Here is a 20,733-nt window from a genome sequence, read left to right on the forward strand (position 1 = left end):
CTGCAGATAATAATATTTGTAAAACATTTCTTTTATAAAACTTCTAGAGTATTTGAAAAGTCACTTAACAATTGATATTTGCATACAATAAAAATGAAACTCGTAAATTTACTTACCTTGTCATTGATCATTTGCAAACTTATTTCGTTAAAACATTCTGATTGTACGCACAAGTACTCTGAAGTTGATATTAAAATTTTGCTTGAGTTTCTGATTGACAATATCTATATTGTTTTTGGAGACTAGGACTTCCAACAATCTGTTTGAATAGCCATAGGTACCAATTGCACCCCGTTGTTAGCAGACCTATTTTTGTTTTTCATATGAAGCAGAATTTATTAAAAATCTTATACACGACAAAAAGAAATCTCTTGCTGTGGCTTTCAACTCAAAATTTAAATATACATAACCGACGTATTATCAATTAACAATAATTATTTACATTCATATGTCGACACGATATATTCAAGTGATCTTGAAATAAGATACCACAAGTCTGACACATTTGTTTCATAGTTAGATATTTTACTAGAAAAGACGTTAATGGCAATCTAACAACAAAGCTATGTGATAAACGTGATGACTTTAATTTTTCAATGGTCAGCTTCCCTTACTTGTGCAGCAATATACCCTTATCACCTGCACATGTTGTGTATATCTCTGAGTTGATTCGATACGCAAGAGCATGCTCTACGTATGAACATTTTCTGAAACGAGGTAAGTTATTGACAAACAAGTTGATGAAACAAGAATATCAACAGTCTTGTTTAAAGTCATCGATTCGTAAGTTCTATGGTCGATACAATGACTTTGTCAGCAAATACATGTACAGTCTATCATTAAGTCATATGCTGACTAATGTTTTTCCATTGTAATTGTTATGCCATTATTTACAAACTGAATTGTCGACGGATTTTTCCCGTTATTTTCTGATCACGACAAGGAACACCGATTGGCAGGGGATGCTCACTCCCCCATGGTACCTGACACCACTTCTGATGTATTTTGGAAGTCCGTATTTGCTCTGCTCCCGATTTGTATTGCTTTAATGGACTTTGAACTTGAATAATGTTCGTTATCTCAATATTTCATCCACTCAATATTTTCTTTGTAATTTCTTATGAAAACCGATTGTCGTTAGTCAGATGAGTAAGACTACATATAACGTGTATAAAACAAGTGTGATTTTATCGTTTCTAAATTATTTATTTATTGCGTTTGGCATTTAATGGCCGCGACTGGTTCCAATTAAGCAAACTATTTAAATATTCATGTGTTCAGTGGGTACCGACCTAGTTAGTTTTTGGCACGGCTAAAAACAAAGCAATCAGTCAATGGCAATTAAACAAACAATCAATTATATTATACTTTCATGTAGATAAATTGAATCTGATTGTCGAGAAACATTTGTTCAAAAAGCAGTTTTACCCTCTGATTGATGAAACCACGCTCTCCAGCGTAGCAATAGTCAACATTGCTTTACAACGGGTGGTACTTAAAATATATATCAACTGCGCAGAATTTATGCACTTACGGCTATATCTATTTGTATGAAATATTCAGTATAACAAATACGGCATGTAGCTGAGGGTAACATTGAAAAAAACACCCTAAGAAAAACATTGTTAAACTTTGCTTTGCCTTGTTTGACGAGGGTTTTAGGGTTTTCTTGGGGTGAAATTTGTTAACGTTAACTCAACTACATGCAATATTTATATACTATTATTCATGCACATTTTATACAAGTTTTATGAAATAAAATCAATTAAGTAGGCGCGCCAGCCTTTCGTGGAGTTCATAAGGCAATCGATTTTTAATAATGAAAGGACAAGTGCACTTAAGCAATGCGTAATGGGCCCTTTTTCAGTGCCCTTTTACTTTTTGGTACTAGTTAAAAACAAGTGGATATTTCTAATTGAAGTCACGTTAAAACATCACCTAAATCAGCATGGGTTTGAAACAGATGAAGATTTTTAAATGCCTATAGATACCCCGAATCCGGAAAAGTCGTACCAAACTTATTTTGAGTTTCGTTTATTTAAATGAAGGGGAGGAGACATTTAAATCGATACTTGAACAATCTTATGGTGGATCATTGACGGGCGCGTTTGCCGAATGATACTTCTTGCGCTATTTTACCTGTGAAAAAAATCGAATGAAGTTGTATAGAGGCCTGTAGCCATAGTGATCACACTAAGAAATGTGCACGCTTGCATTTGAAATAATACAATGAGTATTGACATTAGTTCCTTTAAATTAAAATGAAAAAAGTGTATTTAGGTGGCTTTCAATATCGGTACCATTATCTTGCATGAATGTTAAAAATGGTGGATACTTTTATGTATGATGATATTTTAACAACACTAAACTCTCCTAACCCTCTCGTGTTCCTAAATCCAAATACATACCAACATCTCTAAGCGGCACGACTTTGCATTGATATAATGATACAAAACGTGGCTATGTTTTACAGTGAGCACCTTTTAAGAATGTTTTCCTGGGTAGAACTCACGTGACGACCGGTATTTTAAATAATTTATTCCACAGGTGGGTTCAGCATAGGTCATACAGGTAAATAGCTCTCGCTTGCTTTTGGAACAACATTGAACTTTAATTTCATACATTTTTAATATTTTAAGTACCAGCCTAATCTTGTACAAATTTCCTACTTTAACACAAGTTTTACAATTGTATAATGCGTCTTTTGTCATTCGCACAAGTTTGTACAACGTTAGGCTGACAGTAAACAAAAGCTTTGAAATGAATGACCGTTCTTGATTTACTATAGAAAATCGCGAATGTCGGCTGACCCCTACCACATTGTATGGCTTTGCTCTTTGTATATTTATGATAAAATTTGTTGAATCTTATGGTTTAGAATTCAGTTAATGATATGAGATGAAAAATTGTGCTTAATTTGATTCTTCATTTTTTCCCACATTTTTCCGGGGCCCATTAGTGCACTCGTTCTTTCATCAATCAATTATTCAATATTCAATGTATTCCATTCTATGAATTGCAGTAAGCAATATTTCAATAAATCAGTTTAATTAAGCTTGTCCAAGGTATCTGCAAGAATATTTCCAGACAAAACTGTATTTGCAACAATATCAATATATCATCGTTACTTCGGTTGGGGTGACATAATATTAATCAATATGATAATATCGTCACTGTATGCTTTGTTTTGCATTGTGTTACTCTCTTTTAGGAAAATGCAGTCACTGTATGCTTTGTTTCGCGTAGTGTTACTCTCTTTTAGGATAATACAGTCACTGTATGCTTTGTTTAGCAATGTGTTACTTTTTTAGGATACTACAATCACCGTTCACGGTAGCTCAGTAGGTAGCTAGAGCGCTCGCTCCGTGATCGGGACGTCGTGAGTTCGAATCTCGGCCGCGGCTGAACGAAGGCGATAAAAAAAATGGGCAGCAACTGTTCCTTCGACAAGCGCTCGGCACTTTGAAGTGAAAGTTGCAGGTCCTTCGGATGAGACCTTAAAAACCGAGGCCCCGTGTCACTACAGGCGTTAGCACGATAGAGATCCCTCACTGCTCAATGGCCCTGAGTGCCGAGTAAAGGTCAAAATTTGAAGCCCTTCACCGGTATACGGTGACGTCTCTATATGAGTGAAAAATTCTCGAATGGGACGTAAAAGAACATACAATCAATCGATCAATAGGAAACTACAATCACTGTGTGCTTTATTTCGCGTTTTGTTAGTCTTTTTTTTAAGATACGATCACTGTATGCTTTGTTTTACATAATGTTACTTTCTTTTAGGATAATACAGCTACTGTATGTTTTGTATTGTGTTACTCTCTCTCTCTCATAGGATAATACAGTCACTGTACGCTTTTATTTGCATTGTGTTACTCTCTTTTAGGATAATACAGTCACTGTATGCATTGTCTGGCAATGTGTTACCCTCTTTTAGGATAATACAGTCACTGTACGCTTTATTTGCATTGTGTTACTCTCTCTTAGGATAATACAATCCTTCATAAACACACAAAGTTATTATAAATACTACATGTAGTTGAGTGTAACATTGAACATTTTCACCCAAAGAAAACCATTGTCAACCAAGGCGCAGCCGAGATCGACAATGGATTTCGAGAGGTGAACATTTTCAAAGTTACACTCAACTACATGCAGTATTAATCATATCATACTAAATGTTATTTTAAAATACATATTACCTTGCGCGCATAAATTCTGCGCAGTCAATATTTTTTTGGAATGGCACCCATCGTCATTCAATTTCAACTGTTGCTATGTTGGAAGGCGTGGCTTCATTATTCAAATGGTAAAAGTGGTTTTTTTTTTTTAAATTAAATGTTTCCTGACGAATCAGATTCAACTAATTTACATGAAAGTCTAATATATACGAGTATTGTTGTAATAAAATAAATAAAAATTAGGAGTCAAATAGTCAAACTATATTGCTGAAACCGTGTAATATTTCCTAATTACTATCAAAAATTCCAGACGCTTTGTTATCAAACAAGGATGACAAAACTTTATATAAATGCAAAATTAAGTTATGTTGCTGTTATACTTTTTATTCATTAAAACATTTATACATAGTCACGAATGTCATCAGAAAAGATGTCACTGTATTCCACACAGATCTGGATTGAACTAAATTTATCTTTTTTAGATGTGCCAGAGGAACATATTGTTATCTGATCAAAGTGAACCATGGGCGCTGAAACCAATCAAATATACTGATCAAAACATCTTAAAAGATTTGATTTAGGCCTCAATGATATTTGTTTTAACAGAGAAAGCAGAAAAATATATATACTATAAGATTCATTGAATTTGTTCCCTATTTCAGACATTGGCGATTTATTTTAATTGTCTAATTATAGGAACATTTATATTAGAAATAAAATATCTTTTTTATGACAAAAAATTGTTTTAGACATTCTTTTCAGAAAAAAAATCTAAAGTTATTAGTCAAAAAGGACGATGAAGTGGATTAGGCATATACATGTATAAAAATACAATAATTTAGTTATTTTAAAAAGAACACCTTTTTGTAGAGTTCTAATTATTACCTATAGTTTCAGACTTTCAGCACCTTTTCAGATATTCTTTCACTCTAAATAAAGTTGTTTAAGGTAACAAATGTATAACGACCATATTTTATACATAATAATTTAATGGTCCGATATTTTTAACCATGATAGAATTTTGAAAGTGTATAAAATAAATATACTCCACAAAGGGAATTTACTTAATTTTGATGATTGTCCAATTAGTTTACATTGAAATCTTCGGGCAGCGCATGTAATAGTAAGATATTGTAAAAAGTAATTTGAACTTCATACCAATCTCTTGATGAAAAATATGCATGAACACTCTCTTAATTAAAATATGAAATAAAATGAATTTTCCACAGATATCTTTACAAAATTAAAATTTTCTTCTTTTAGCTAAGGGTAGATAACTCTTCAAATACATTTATAGTGCAAAATGACCGCCTCGTGTGTAATCAGTCAAGTATGAATTTTTCAATATCCCTTCATTGTACATTGAATACCTTAAGCACTACCACCTATTTTAGAAATTTCAAATACTTGTCTTGGTTATTAATAACTTTTCACAAAGTTGTATGTAAATATACCCCCTTACATTCTTTACTAAAAAAAAATTAGCATTGATTTACTTTAACCTCATTCAAACTGAAAGTGATTGTCATCGAAAGCTTTTTACATAAATTAACCCACTAATAATGGACAAATAAACTTCGTTTGATGTTCATCACATTTTACAATAACAAAAATTATTACACACACATTTTCACGATAAAAATAGTTATCTACGTTGTCTTGTCACTGGCGATCATTTAGTAAAGTAACAAACAAGGCAATGGCGTTCAGATGTTTGCTTATGTATGTTTACTTGCTACATGAATTTCGAGGCCAATGTAAGTTAGAATAGTATGTTTCATTATTTGGAAAACTATTTTCTTTTTTAATTTAGTGAAATAATTGAGAAATAAGTCAGTAAGACAGAAAGAAATATATTTAAATGTCATTTATAAATATGACTTTGAATTTGAATTTAGAAATAAATCAATGGATTAAGAGAAAGTATTTTTTATGTATTTTTGGAAAAAAGAAGTGGTGATTTTAAGCAAAATTTAAAGTATTTAAGTAGTATGTAGATATCATTTCAATAGTTAAACCAAATGACAAATAAAAGTTTCGATAACTACAGATCGTCAAAAAATTTAATTTGTTTGATAATTCGATTCGTTTTATTTACTTTTTAGGAAAAACAAATTTCTGCGATTTTTTTTATTGGTACTGATAGTAAAACAACTAGGTATATTACGTGTATTTTTAACTTTAATATGCATCAATATAAATTATCTGAAAGGTACCTGTATAGCTGACGATAGAGGGATCGTTCTGGGAGTGTGGAATAATGCTTCACTGTCTACTATTACAAAAATACCAACATTAGGATCGGATCACTTTACCACGATCCCATTTGAGTTGACACCAATCAACACACAGATCACAAGCATTGCAGCTGATCCTAGGAATAAACTCTTATTCTTATCCGCCGGAAGGGAAATCTATGCAGTTAACAATTACAGTATTTGGCAGAATGAATCTTTAACCTTTTCATTGGTATTCAGTGGAAAGTCGTATGCTTTTGGCCAGATTGCATTTGATCATCTATCAAACAATCTATATTGGTGCGATGGATTTCTCAACTGGATAGCTATGAAATCTCTGGATATGAACAATACAAATACAATGTACAAAATTATAATTGATAAACACTTGGAGCAGCCAGAGGGCTTGGCACTGGACCCTGAAGATGGGTATGTAATTATGATAACTAATATGAAGATGGGTTTGAGATTATAAGTGTCAACGAGGAGACGGATGGGTAATTGTTCATATCACCATGATTATTGGAATGAATTTCTTTATACTTACATGAGGATGGGCATGCGTTTAATAATACAAAGACGTATGAATTTGGATATATGTTTATCCGACAACAAAGGTTATCATTATGTGCCAAAAATGTTTTGAATAAAACGTACTCTTTTTAATTGTTTTTTTTTTTTAATTTATTGATATCAACAAGTACATGTATATGATAAAACTAGTTCTTTTTGATGACAGGAGGGTGATTAGGACTGCTTGTCCATGAGAGTAACATTCATTATGGTAACAAAAAATATTAAGGTATAGGGAAATATTTCTTGGGTTAGTGTAATTTAAGGTTGGCATTATGTCTCTTATACATACCACATCTAACAAAAATACGTATGCCTTTAGCTTTTATCATCTTGTATGCTAGATTGCTATTCTTTTCCGAGAACTCACCGAATGGTCGAATAGAAAAAGCATCCTTAGATGGAGAGAAAAGATCTGTTGTCATATACAGTAGTTTGTTAAGAGTAATGTCCCTTTCCACGGACACTGAAAATAACCTGCTGTATTGGGCTGACTTTGGTCGAGAAACAGTGGAGGTTTGTGATTATGATGGGTCCAACAGAAGAGTTCTGAGACGTATGATTGATATACCTCTCACCGGGATACAGTACTTTGAGGTATTGTTTTATTTCTGGGGTGAATAAAAATTCGAGAAAAAATTGGATTCATGAATTGTTGCATTCTCCCTTGTTCTGATATTATTACAAAAATGTTGTAAAATTTGATAGTATGGAAGCGTATTGGTACAGTCATGAGATTATCTATTGACAGAATGTGATACACAGTGTTAGCTTTAGTAGAAGAAAGCTTGTGGGTATTGACGTTACTTCAGGAGAAGTTTTGTATGATGTTTCATTAAAAATCGGCGATCCATTTACTCTAGCCATTTATGATGGGGAAACCAACAAAACTCTGAATGGTAGCTACGTCAATTATATATATTCAAAAATTCAAATTAATTATAAAGTTGATAATGTTTCGATATTTTATCTTATTACGTGTATATTGAGTAGTTTGACTGTTTCCTGGTACCCTGTAAGTTTGTGATTGTCTTGTCGGTCATCAATGAATATTCTATACAGATAAATCATTTACAAATAACCATAAACAGTGAATTTCCTTTTTTCCTTAATGAGATATTGAGATCTGAATGTTTCTATGGTAAATATAATAAGTCGGTAATGCATTTCACTTACTTCTTCTTTAGATCCATGTTTTCTTCAGTATTGCCAGCACATCTGTGTCAACACTCCATCAGGTCCTAAATGCCTCTGTGCTGAAGGATATGTACTTGGAACTGATAGTTCTTCTTGCATTGGTATGTAACGTATAATTATAAATACATATATGTCAAACACATTTGTGACACCCCCATCCCCACCCTTCACAAAAAATGCAATTTCTTCAATTTATATATTGTGTATTATAAATGTTATTGTTGGTCTGTGTCATTTATACTTTTATTTCAGAGAGATCCTGGTTTTATGACAAGGGAATCATCGTAAATAATGCCACTGTGTTTTATATGTTGGATACCAGAGCATTAAACGGGCAAGCAGAGAGGGTTCCATATTTTCAGATTCCTACAGCAATAATGACAACGTTTGCCATGAACGCAAAATCAAGAATGATTTACTTCGCTGACGCCAAAAGGAATGAAATATACACACTAGACATTTTTACGAAACGTTATTCAACTCTTCTTTCTACTAATCCCGTAACAGGTATGCTAAAATATTAAATTGAGTTTTCACATAAAGGAAATTTAGAATGAAGGTGTTTTTCGATAAGAAGGTCTTCTTAACATGATGTCGAAGCAGGAACAAAGGAACTGATTTAAGGAAAGAAGAAAATATATATAAAACTGCTTTTATGCAATTTATAAAGTCTTTTTCAAGGGTCTTGCTACTTGTTGGAATGATATTTCTTTATTGCTCTTTTGCGCACCTAAGAAACTTTTGGTATTAAAATGATGCACTAACGGGGATTTTTGCATTTCCATATCTCTCGATAGCGCTGGAAATGTCATGTAAAGCCACAACCATTTCTCTTTTTTTTCCTTTTAGATCTAAATTATGATTGGATTTCTAATTTGCTTGGTTGGATTGAACCTAACCAGTCTTCAATTAGAACTTTTTCTCTTAACAACGGAACTGCTTCAACAGTTTACACCAACCTTCAGCAACCCATATCACTTACGATTGACGCAATTAATGGGTTTGTAACAACTATTTATTAATATTAATTAACTCACTAAGTTGAACATATCCATTGTTTCTTTATCTGTATAGGTTTATTGAAGAAACTTTGTATTGGGGTTTATGAAAACATATATATGATTGGATTAAAGCTGTTTATGCTTTAATTTCTATGTGTTCGATTGTATTTCTTTATAAAGTTATTTTTTATTTTCATTTTAAGTTCTATTATAAAATTATCCTGTGACTCAAAACACCATGCACGAAAATCTGTGATGCTACACAGCGTATATGACCTTATACAAACTTTCAGTTCTAAAACTTCACCACCAAAGTATAATACAGTATTCTTGTTTTTTTTTTCTTTATAAAAAGTATTCATCATTATTTCTACAGTGAGATATTCTGGATCTCAACTACTACATACTCTATAATGCGAGGAACCTGGTACAGAAAACCTCCAAAAACCATTATATCTGACTTAGATGACCCGATGTTCCTTAAATATGACACTACAAGTCAAAGGTATTGCCTGAAACTGTACCCTTAAAACTTTCATTATGATTTTTTTTTATTTTTAGACACATCATATATAAGAAATATATATACATTTTAATTATAAGTAAATAATATTTGTAATTAACTAATAAGGTTAAGTGAGTGGAAATGTATACTTGCTGGTAACAATCAAATTCATTTATCGGAAGTTCATATATTTGAATTTTTGCTTCACTAATGGAACATTGTGTTCCTTGCTACATATACCCAGAGGCGGGAAAATTCTATTAGGAGATTAGAAAATCATGAGAAATTAAAAATGCTTCATCTAGAATATTTTTTCATTTCTTAATACATGAACAATACTTGTAATAAGAACATTTCTTTTGCTGTTTTAGGCTATTTTGGCTGGAGAGTGGCCTACTCGTAAAAAGTTCACTGCCCAACGGGACAGACATTAAAAGTCATATCATAGCCTCTCGTGCAACAGATCTGTTTATTTACCAGGTTCTTGACAAGTTTTCTTTAAAAGAAAAAACGTATATATGTCTAGGAAAACCATGTTTTAATTATTTATTTTAGAGATTTTTTATCATCCATACATGTTTAATATCGTATGTTTGAAATAATTAAATTATTGGAAAATATTTTTTGTAAGCCAGCATTATGTACTGATGCGTAATGAGATGATTCAATATTTTAAAGTTCAAAAACTGTTTAAATGCGTACAGAATATTACGAGTAGATGAATACATGCAGTAGAAGTTAATAATATGTTGTAGATTTTGAAGCAAAAATAAAAATAGTAATTAAGAAACCAATCTCATTTAAATGATTTTTAGGATTTCATTGGCTGGCTAAGTGGAGAGGAAATTCATTTTTCAAGCAAAACATCGTCTGCATCAGAAGTTTACTTCAATATATTTCCAAACCCAATGGAGGTTGGGGTATTTGATCCAACTCTACAAGATGATTTGAGAGGTATATGTAATCTGTTGACAACTAATTTGGAATGTAAAATGTATACCGTTATTGGTATTACCCTTACAAAATTTACTATAGTAAACTATAGTTTACTATGAAACTTTACCTTAGTTTAGAACATTTTTTTGAGATTTTAAATGTTTAAAATCTTTTAAATTCAATAACAATGATGTGTAATTTGTAATTAATATGTTAATATTCAAGTAATATTTCTATTTGATATAACAAATATATATGTATGAACTATAGAACATAAAATATTACAATCTGAAATCCACAAATTTCAAATCTGAAAAGTACTTTTATTCACTATAGTTAAGAGTTTGAGACAACTTTGATATAACTATATTTACATTTCCAATGTCTTTGTCCGAGATAAAATTACAAATTGTAAAAATACTTTATTTCTACATAAATCTACTGGTTCATCGATAGGCGCGGTTAAAAAAAAATCACGTGCGGGGCGGGACAAATAGAGAGAGAAGCGGGGCTATTAGCACTGGAATTTGCAGAATCAGGGGCATGTAAATATAAGGAATAACTCAGATTTTTTGGATTCATGACGATGATCAATCGATTGGCTTGCGTGATAATTTTATGCATAAACGCCTTCGGCGTTTATGCAAATTATCACGCAAGCCACTCGATTAATCACATCATGAATCCAAAAAATAAGACAGTTATTCCTTAAATAGTTACATGTGACATATATATTATTTATTACATTTTCAACAAATACTGTAATTTATTTATTGAATAAAAGTAATATTCTGACACAGTGTGAAAGGATATCAAAATGGTATTCTCACAGTGTGAGAATATCAGAAGTGCGACAAAACTCTTGATTTTCCTTCCCAAATTCCCAAGAAAATGTTATAAACAGAAAATTCAATGTTTTGAAGATGAATATGGAATTTATTTCACGAGTGGGACAGGATTTTGATTTACATTTTCAAGAGTGCGAAGCATATTCATCTACAAAACATTGAATATCCTCTTTATACTTAACTATAATGAATTTTTGTTAGGGTAAAGGGAGCATTATAGAATAATTGAGAAGCATGAAATTAGACGCTAAAATTCTATGGACGTGTAGTAGTTTTTTTTCTTTCTTTCTAGATTTAATAAAATCTTATCTTTTCCCGTTTACCTTATAATAACAAAGGGCATACTGCCGGCGAGACTGGTCGACAGGGGATGCTTACTTCTCCATTGCACCTGATTTACCTCTGATGTTTTAATGGTCTATGTTTGCTCTGTTTCAAAATTGTAATTTTTTTTTTTTACTTTTGTACGGAAGCCAGTCGAGGCCAGATCAGAGAAAGAAATATTTGTTAGTGCGTTTAAACGCAATTATTATTGCATTTAAACGCAAAACATTGCGTTTAACCGCAATAATCTTCATTGCGTTTAATCGCAAAAGTTTGCGTTTAAACGCAAGAAATTTTGAGTTTAAAGGCAAGAACTTTTGCGTCTAAACGCAATACTTTTTGCGTTTAAACGCAATAATCTTTCATTTTAGGGATTCGTTCTGCATTTAAAAACTATGATACAGTAGTTTCAAAACCAGACATCAATAAGCTAAAACATAATTACTGGGACCAGACACTTTAAAGAACCGTTTGTTTGTTTGTTTGTTTGTTTGTTTGTTTTTGTTTTTTTTGTTTTTGTTTTTTTTTTTTTTGAATAAATTCGTTATCATGGAAGCGAAGAGTGTTTCAGCGGTCTATAAAGTGCACTTAAGACCATTCCTCCTCAAATCCACCTGATCCTATTTAGCATTTTTCGTATAACTGGATTATTGTTTCCCCCGTGTTTTTGTGTTTATTGTAGGCGATTATTGGTTCAAAGATTAATATCTCTATGCAAAGTCTGTGTCGTTTTGCACCTTGTTCCTGTTTTTGAGAATTGTAGTAAAACAATGGCATCCTAACAACCAGAGTAAACGATTCTTAATGAAGTCTTTGATCAACTGCTTACATATCCCAACTAATTGTATTGATAGCACTTGTCAGTTTGGTAGTACACATTGATCAATCTGTTTTCATTTGATTTTAAATTTGATCTCATATGATTCCATCACCTATGTTCTCGTGTTTATTGTATGTGCAACCATAGTAAGGGTTGTGAATATACATTGAAGTCTAAATACTTCAACATGCTTTACGTAATTTAAACACTCATAAGTCGTTCCCTGAACCCCTTTGTACAAGGGTTAAACTTTGTAACCGCAATGTTGGGGATAATTTTTTCACTTTTGTTTTCTTCTTTGGTCTTTTATTTAGAAGATCCATTCTATTTGTTTGCTGAAAATGTTTCAAAGAAGAAAAAATTACAAAAGAGAAAATGTGATTGGTGATTGTAAGCAACTGACCAAACTTTCATTAAGAATATCGAGGTCTAATAAGTTTAAATTAGGATATGTCTCGTCCTTTGGTTGCCTTTGCTTTTACAGCCCGGCATTATTTCTCTTGTATAAATTTTCCTGCTGATTCTATAAAGCTAGACAATACACACTTTCCTAATACGTAAATCCGAGAAAGAAATAATGCGTGGGGCTATTGTGCGCTGCAGGGTTTTATATTAATAATTGCCTTTAAACATAAAGATTATACATTGCAATTAAATGCAATCTTTGCGTTTAAACGCAATGATTATTGTGTTTAAACACGAAATTTTGCGTGCAATTGCAATGATAATTGATTTTAAACACTAGTGACAATAAGAAATATTTCTTTTTCTGAACTAGCCTCAGTGGGCTTCCGTACTTTTTAAAAAAAAATTATCCTTCGCAAAAATAATATTTTTAAAATTCGCACCCTTATAATGCATGTTATCTTCAGTATGTAATAACTACTTAATCACCCAAGTGTAATTTTTTCTTTCAGTGATAAAACATCTGAATTAATCTTTGTATTGTATTTTTTTTATTTTGTAGGCACTTGTAAAATTCTCAATGGAAGATGTGATGATATTTGTATTCCTACAGAAACCGGAAGTAAATGTGGATGCGATATTGGTTTACAACTTCAAGCAGAACAAAAGTCATGTGACAGTAGTGAGTATTTATATTTGAGAGTGGTAGCCTGATTATAGTTATTTTTTCCAGTTACGATAAGTCCAAGATATTGCCACACAAATACAGCACCGTCTAGTGCCTGTATAAAGTTTCGATTCTTCATGTTTTCGGGTCCATTACTGAGTCTATAATGTGATTTATCGCACAGATAATAATTAATAAGAAGACACGTACCCATTCAAATATTTCAGAATATTGGTAATGTTTTAATCTTCTTAAAGCATTTTTTTTAATTCAGACTGTATATGGGTGGGATAATTTACGCACTTTTCAAGGCAGCTTCAAGACAAAAAACTCATACTGGAAAAAAAAAATTATGATTGAACTGAAGTCCGTCGTCGTAATAATTAACTGTTATCGATGCTTACCTCAGTATCACACAGGACACAAGTTTTAACCATAATAAAAACGCTTCACGTATACATTTTCCGAGTATGAGTAAAACGACTGTGACATCATACGAAAACTTTAGCAAGAAAAATTCAATATAAATACAGAGAATATCTGCTACGTACCGAACATGCAAAATTTATAACTTTAATTCCTGGTTCAAAAATCCATCACGATGTATTCACTGTGATCTGTTGTTATGAAATAAAACTGACCGTGTAAACAACGTGCACTTGATCAATTCATACATGACTCACTGGTATGTTAGAAGGCAGCGAAAAGAAATGGATGGGTGAATCAATCAATTTGTGAATATTGACATGATCTTAAAAAACTCATAAATATTTTTATATTAATTGTTGAAGCTAAACAAATGACACAAAAACTGGTTATTTTAACAACGTTTAGCATATATATCAACAGAGACTATGATGTTGTCAATTGAGTCATGAGACACGTGTCCTTTCTCCCCTTAAAACAAAATTCTAAGAAGACGTTTAATAACATGCAATAAATCTTTTGAAATTCCACAATATTTTATAAATCCCTTTAAATCATGACTACCTTACGTTTTGTATAATCTTGCAAGACAGTTCTTATCTGATCAAAAGTTGTTATACATGCATTTGTGCCTTTCACAGTCATTTTTATCCATAGTTGATTATGACTGTCATTGAATAATCCACGACATTCTCTTTGAGGTTCCTAAAGGTACTTTGTACTTTAAAGAAAGATAATACACATGCTTAATGACTCCCATCTTTATCCGTTAAAAAAAGAATGGTACACTGGCAAAATGAACATAAAGAACAGTGTTCGAACCAAATAAAATCACGAACCACAGGAAATGTCAGAGGTGGTTCAAATGCTTAGGAAGAGAAAGAATCCACTGTCGACACCCACTGAGAGTCCATGTACTGATCACATAGTCAAATTTAGTAAACAGAACAAAGGCCCATCAATCGGTATGAATAAGTCAGAAAAAGTACGACCCAATGAAAGGTTAATTTTGCTATTATAAAATTTCCACACAAAAAAGACATAAATCTCATATGCAGGCGATAACGTTTTTCATACAATTTCGTTGTAAGTTGGTCCTCATCGTCTTTAGTGAGAAAAAAAACCCAAATATGAAACAGAGGTAACAGAATCTGTGGTGTCTGAAGCTTTTTTTCTTTAATTTGTAGATATTCAGAAAACAGACTTCATAATTGTGTCTGATTTCACCCATGGACGAATTCTACAGATCAATTTTAATACAGAAGAAATTGTGAAACTACCAATCAATGTACAACACACCTCAGGAATAACTTTAGATAAAATGACAAAGGATATAATTCATTCCAATTCAATTTCGAGAACAGTACAAGTATTTTCTCTTCAAGGAAAACAGTCAACCTTGACAACTGTAACAGGTATTTGAACATTTGTTATATTTTACTGCCCATTCCAAAATTGATATAAAATGGGGGTATATGAAAATGTGTTGTTTTTTTTTTTACTAATAGTCCTTATTTTAGGGGATCAAATTTGAGAATATTTTTGAACACACACAGAGAGAGAGAGAGAGAGAGTCAATGTATGTGTAATGTAACAAATTGAAAATAATGTAATAATGAACCTTATAAAGATTTTTTTTTTTATATCATAATTACAACCGTTACGAAAACTTATGAACATATCGAGCAATGTTTGTTGTTTACATGTTTTATCAAGGCTTTGCTTATGCTGAGCGTATGGCAGTTGACCAATCGACCGGAAACATTTACTTCACGGCAATTTCTTCTCAGCCAAATAGCAGTTATGTTGGAGTTTTACACAGAACACAATTAGTTCACAAAATATTGATACATGACTTGCAAAATCCAAGAGCAATTGTATTATATTCAGCAAAAGGGTATGTATTTGTTATTAATAGTCATATTATATTATTTTATAAAATTATTATGGAGTCTATTTAGACTTAAATAATTAAACCAGCTTCGGTATGTATCTCTGAAAAATTATCCGTATTAACTATTTATATTAAATGCCTTCTGCATTCAGAATACTGTTTTGGACAGAGACTTTGGAAGTTTCCAAAATAGGAAGGGCATTCATGGATGGTACCTCTAAAGAATACATAGTAACAATCAGTGGTGGATCCCCAAATGGTTTAGCTTTGGACTTTGAAAGTTAGTTTTTAAGTTCTCTATTTTCATGTTCGCTTGATAAATATTTTTTTTATAGAATCATAATTAACAAAACAGAAAAAAAAACTTAAACACGCTGCTCTATATGACAAGTTACATGCAATACTGTTTAGCTGATCGACTCTACTGGACTGATGGTCAGAGGAACACGATAGAATACTCAGATCTCGATGGAAGAAACCAACGCGTTTTGATGACCGACAAGGATGCACAACTTGTTGACATTGTGTTAAATGGACAGTTTCTGTACTATACGGCATGGAATAGACAGTAAGATACATAACAATCTCGTTATATTTTTTATTGATTGATTGTATGTTGTTTTACGTCCCGTTCGAGAATTTTTCACTTATATAGAGACGTCACCATATACCGGTGAAGGGCTTCAAATTTAGACCTTTACTCGGCACTCAGGACCATTGATGCCTACCATGACACGGGGCATCGGTTTTTAAGGTCTTATCCGAATGACCTGCAACTTTCACTTCGAAGTACCCAGAGCTTGGCGAAGGAACAGTTGCTATCTATTTTTTATCGACTTAAGTCAGTCGCAGCCGTGATTCGAACACACGACCTTCTGATCACGGAGCGAGCGCTACCGTGACGGCAGATTTCTTTACATTTTATGTGTCTACATAGCTATATTTAAATGGTGACTTTACCTTCTTTTCAGAATAACTGAAAAATTAGAAACACGATAAATGGATTTGAATTTTAAAAAGTAAATAATGATTCAATATAGATTTGGAATATTTATGTAAACTGTACTATTTATTTTGGTGTCATAGGTAAAAAGTAGTCCAAAAAACAGTTGTATTCTTTCGCCTACGTTTGCTTTTTACGACAATTCATTATGCTGTTCATTTGACTATTTGCGTATAACATTATGTTTTCGTCTCTGATTAAATAAAATTATAGAAATGTAAGTTCACAAGAGAAGAAATAAATAAATTGTATCATCTTTGCATAATTGATGACATTAATTAAAATACGTTGAAATCTGCAAAGGCTGAATCCAATATATATATATATATATATATATATATATATATATATATATATATATATATATATATATATATATATATATTATCCATGAGAAGATAATTATTATCCACAAAAAGAAAAACATCTATGTTAGAGCATAGAAATACAGAGTTGAATGATCAGTTGTCACAGAGTTAATAAATGGGAATAATCCAATGTTTACATACATTATAAAAATAGCAGCTTTTCTAAATGATTTGCAAATATCTTGTTATAATTACATATATAGTTGTACCGTGCCAAATTCTTTTTTAAATTTTAGACGTATAACAAAAATTGATAAAACCAAAGGAACGGAAGTTCCCTTTATGAAGAATCACCCAGAGCTTGGACGGCTTGACAGTATTGATATCTATTCTAACGACATCATTGATGGTAATTAATGCTTGCATGTGAATAACAGATAACAGGTTATCTGAACTAGAAGGAATGGTGTTTTCATGCTACATATGTATGATTTTTATGACAAAAATACCCAACACAAACTCTGAAGAAAGTAAGATACATTTAAAGATTAATTATACGTTTTATTGCAATCTAACCTTTTTGATATAAAAAAAACAGCCAGGAAAGGATGTTTCTTCTTTTCATTGTAAAATTTCCTAGTCTTTTTTGTCACATAACTATAGTAAGTCTAAAGTAAAACTTTTCCCTAGTAAACACGAGCTGCTCTGTAAGGAATGGTCTGTGCAGTACCTTTTGCTTACCAGTTCCTGAAGGAAGAACATGTGATTGTGAAGAAAACGTGAGTTTGGAACCAAATAATGCAATTTGCGCGGGAGGTAAGATTTAATAAATGATTAAATTGATACTCGTATATCCCTAGTTTTCTAATAGAGAAGTTGTTTTTTTAATTAAATTAAGAAAACTGCTTTTCATTATTAAAGGCGTCCAGCGATTTATTGTATAGCTTATCAATCTAAAAATATTTTTCAAATACTTTAATGATCTTTCTCTGACTTTATTATTTAACGTCCAATACTCTTCAGAAATAACAGGATTTTCAATAAATGTTTTACACTTTTATCATCTTTCAGTGCCAAGTTGTAGAACAACTCACATAAATATGGATTTCCTGGAATGTTTTCCTTATCCTGGTCAAACATGTCAGTTTGAGTGCAAGTCGAGTTTTAAACAGATGGCGAACACTACCCTCGCTTGTAATTCTTCGGGTCAGTGGAGCCCAGACACTGATCTTGTTTGTACAGGTAAACGTGAAAAAGTCTCGAATAGGAAATCTACTTAAAATAATGACACAATGTACATCAAAGCGCTTCTATTTGATTCTTGCCGTTTGAGCTCAGTAAAATTAAATTACCTAAAGCAACATGCACACTTTCTACGCATTTAACTTTAAACGTTAAACAGCAAATATGCTGTGGTATGATAGTTGCATTACTATCGTTTTTTCATAATTCTATAGTGGCTTTACAAACCTAAAAATAACCTTTAATTCATTTTAAATTTAGAAAACTAAAATACTTACGAATATACAATAACTTTTTATAGGTTTATGAAAAAAAGATTTAAAAATTATGTATATTCACTCGTGATCTTTTAAATTTTTCTGCAGAGATTTTATGTCCGTTCTCCATTCATCATGCCAGACTAGCTCTTGATTGTAGTAGAAAGGTTGGTGAAACATGTGACTTCTCCTGTGAAGAAAACTACAACCGTGCCACTCCGGAATACCTCATCTGTAATTCCACTGGAGATTGGAATCATGATACCAGCGGTTTATGTCTCTGTACGATTCAAATATTTTCTCAGAAAAATTATTTAAATTTAAGTTAATATAATTGAATGAGTCAAAATAAAAATGTTAAACATTATTTTCATTATTTTTTTTCCAATTTCTAATGCATTTGACATATTAAAACAAATGCATTATACAGGAAATGATTTTTCTACTTTTTTCCCTCTACCTTTCAAGGTAATATTTTCAAAACTTATGTTAATACATAAATGGTATTTTATATATTGTCTATCGCACCATTGACAGATATATCGACATCCAAACCTGATTCAGGGAACGGCAGTTTTTTGTACGTGTACATGGGAATAGGATTTGGAGTCTTGGTGGCTTTGATAGTCTTCATTTTTCTGTGTCGAGTCATTCATCTCCGGAAAACAACAAAGCCAACAGGGTTAGTAATGAAATTTTGTAACTGGATATCTGTCAAAAAAAATGAAACAAACAAACAAAATGATTTCTTCTTCATTTACCAGGCTTCACTACGAAAGCTCAGTCATGTCCGAGAGAAATCAGTATTCTACATTTATGAACAGAGAATATCAAAGAGATTTTGACAGACCAAGCTCTGGAGAATACAATACTATAGCCGAAATGATGGAACATGAAGACATGAAGGCAGCAAAACCTGCAGAAGACTTCAATGATCATTACCTAAGTCCTTGTGCAGACACAACTCAAGGCACATATATACAAATGACAGACCCGTATGTGAAGCCTTCATAGAGACTCAATGAATACGCTACTGTATGTTAATGAAAATCTTGCAAGGTCATCCTTTGAATTTCATGAACATTCTATTATTATTTTTTAAATTATTTAGAAAACATACATATGACAGTGACCTTTTTATTCCCTTTAAGATCACTTTATCTGTATATGTATTTTTACAACAATAGTTATATAAATATTAAAAGAAATATTTATGTATTAACTTAAAGGCTTTCTGTATTCTTCTTTAAATTTTTTTTTCTTCGAAGACATTATATTTTAACATATAGAGTCGTCAATCTGTCTGACCTTTGTTTTTAAACAATTTCAAACCGTTTCTTTACCTTCAGTTTTGGTAAGATTTGAATAAAGCTTTATTTTTATTCACAATTAAACTACACACCAAAAATTAATTCCATTTGCTTTTTTATATATATCCGATGTTCCTATGCCTACTAAAATAGCCATTTCTTAATTTAAAACCTTGCAAAAGATTCAGGCTCTTTTATTTCTTATTTCATTTTTTGTCAAATTGACGGGGAAAAAAAAAAAGAATTCCGAGAATTTTTTTTCTAAACATGTTACTTCTCAGTTTAAGTTCAATTGCAAAAAGACTCGAGCTCATTTAAATTTATTATTTCTTTTATCATTTTCTCCCATACACTGTTTATTTTTTGGTATGATTACTTAAAATAAAACAAATTATAATCTTTGATTTTCAAAATTAATGTAACTTTTTCAATTTTTAAGATTTTAAGTTAAATTTGGCGCTAGGATACACTATAAGTCAGCTCTCTATAATAGCAAAAGATATTATCCTGATTTTGAATAATTACTTTATAACACTTACACTGATTGGTTCTGTTTGATTACTATAAAATTAATAGAAATGACTATAAAATGCGACTTA

At 31.6% G+C, this 20,733-nt stretch overlaps 1 protein-coding gene across 1 annotated transcript; it reads left to right on the plus strand.

Annotated features, from left to right (window-relative positions):
- The first annotated feature begins 6,746 nt into the window (after positions 1 to 6,746).
- Positions 6,747 to 19,896, plus strand: LOC133192438 (low-density lipoprotein receptor-related protein 6-like). The gene is made up of 20 exons (XM_061328446.1): positions 6,747 to 6,847; positions 7,336 to 7,588; positions 7,743 to 7,890; positions 8,179 to 8,289; positions 8,441 to 8,695; positions 9,038 to 9,192; positions 9,570 to 9,694; positions 10,066 to 10,174; positions 10,510 to 10,648; positions 13,590 to 13,709; positions 15,308 to 15,535; positions 15,837 to 16,017; positions 16,167 to 16,294; positions 16,426 to 16,582; positions 17,622 to 17,734; positions 18,016 to 18,141; positions 18,397 to 18,567; positions 18,933 to 19,106; positions 19,362 to 19,506; positions 19,589 to 19,896. Exons 1-20 carry the CDS (start codon positions 6,747 to 6,749, stop codon positions 19,836 to 19,838), a joined length of 3,189 nt encoding a protein of 1,062 aa, XP_061184430.1. The 3' UTR covers positions 19,839 to 19,896.
- Positions 19,897 to 20,733: the final 837 nt, after the last annotated feature.

The sequence above is a fragment of the Saccostrea echinata genome, unplaced genomic scaffold, assembly GCF_033153115.1.
Source record: "Saccostrea echinata isolate AGI-Se365-2 ecotype Australia unplaced genomic scaffold, CSIRO_AGI_Sech_v1 ptg000025l, whole genome shotgun sequence".
Lineage (NCBI taxonomy): Eukaryota > Metazoa > Mollusca > Bivalvia > Ostreida > Ostreidae > Saccostrea > Saccostrea echinata.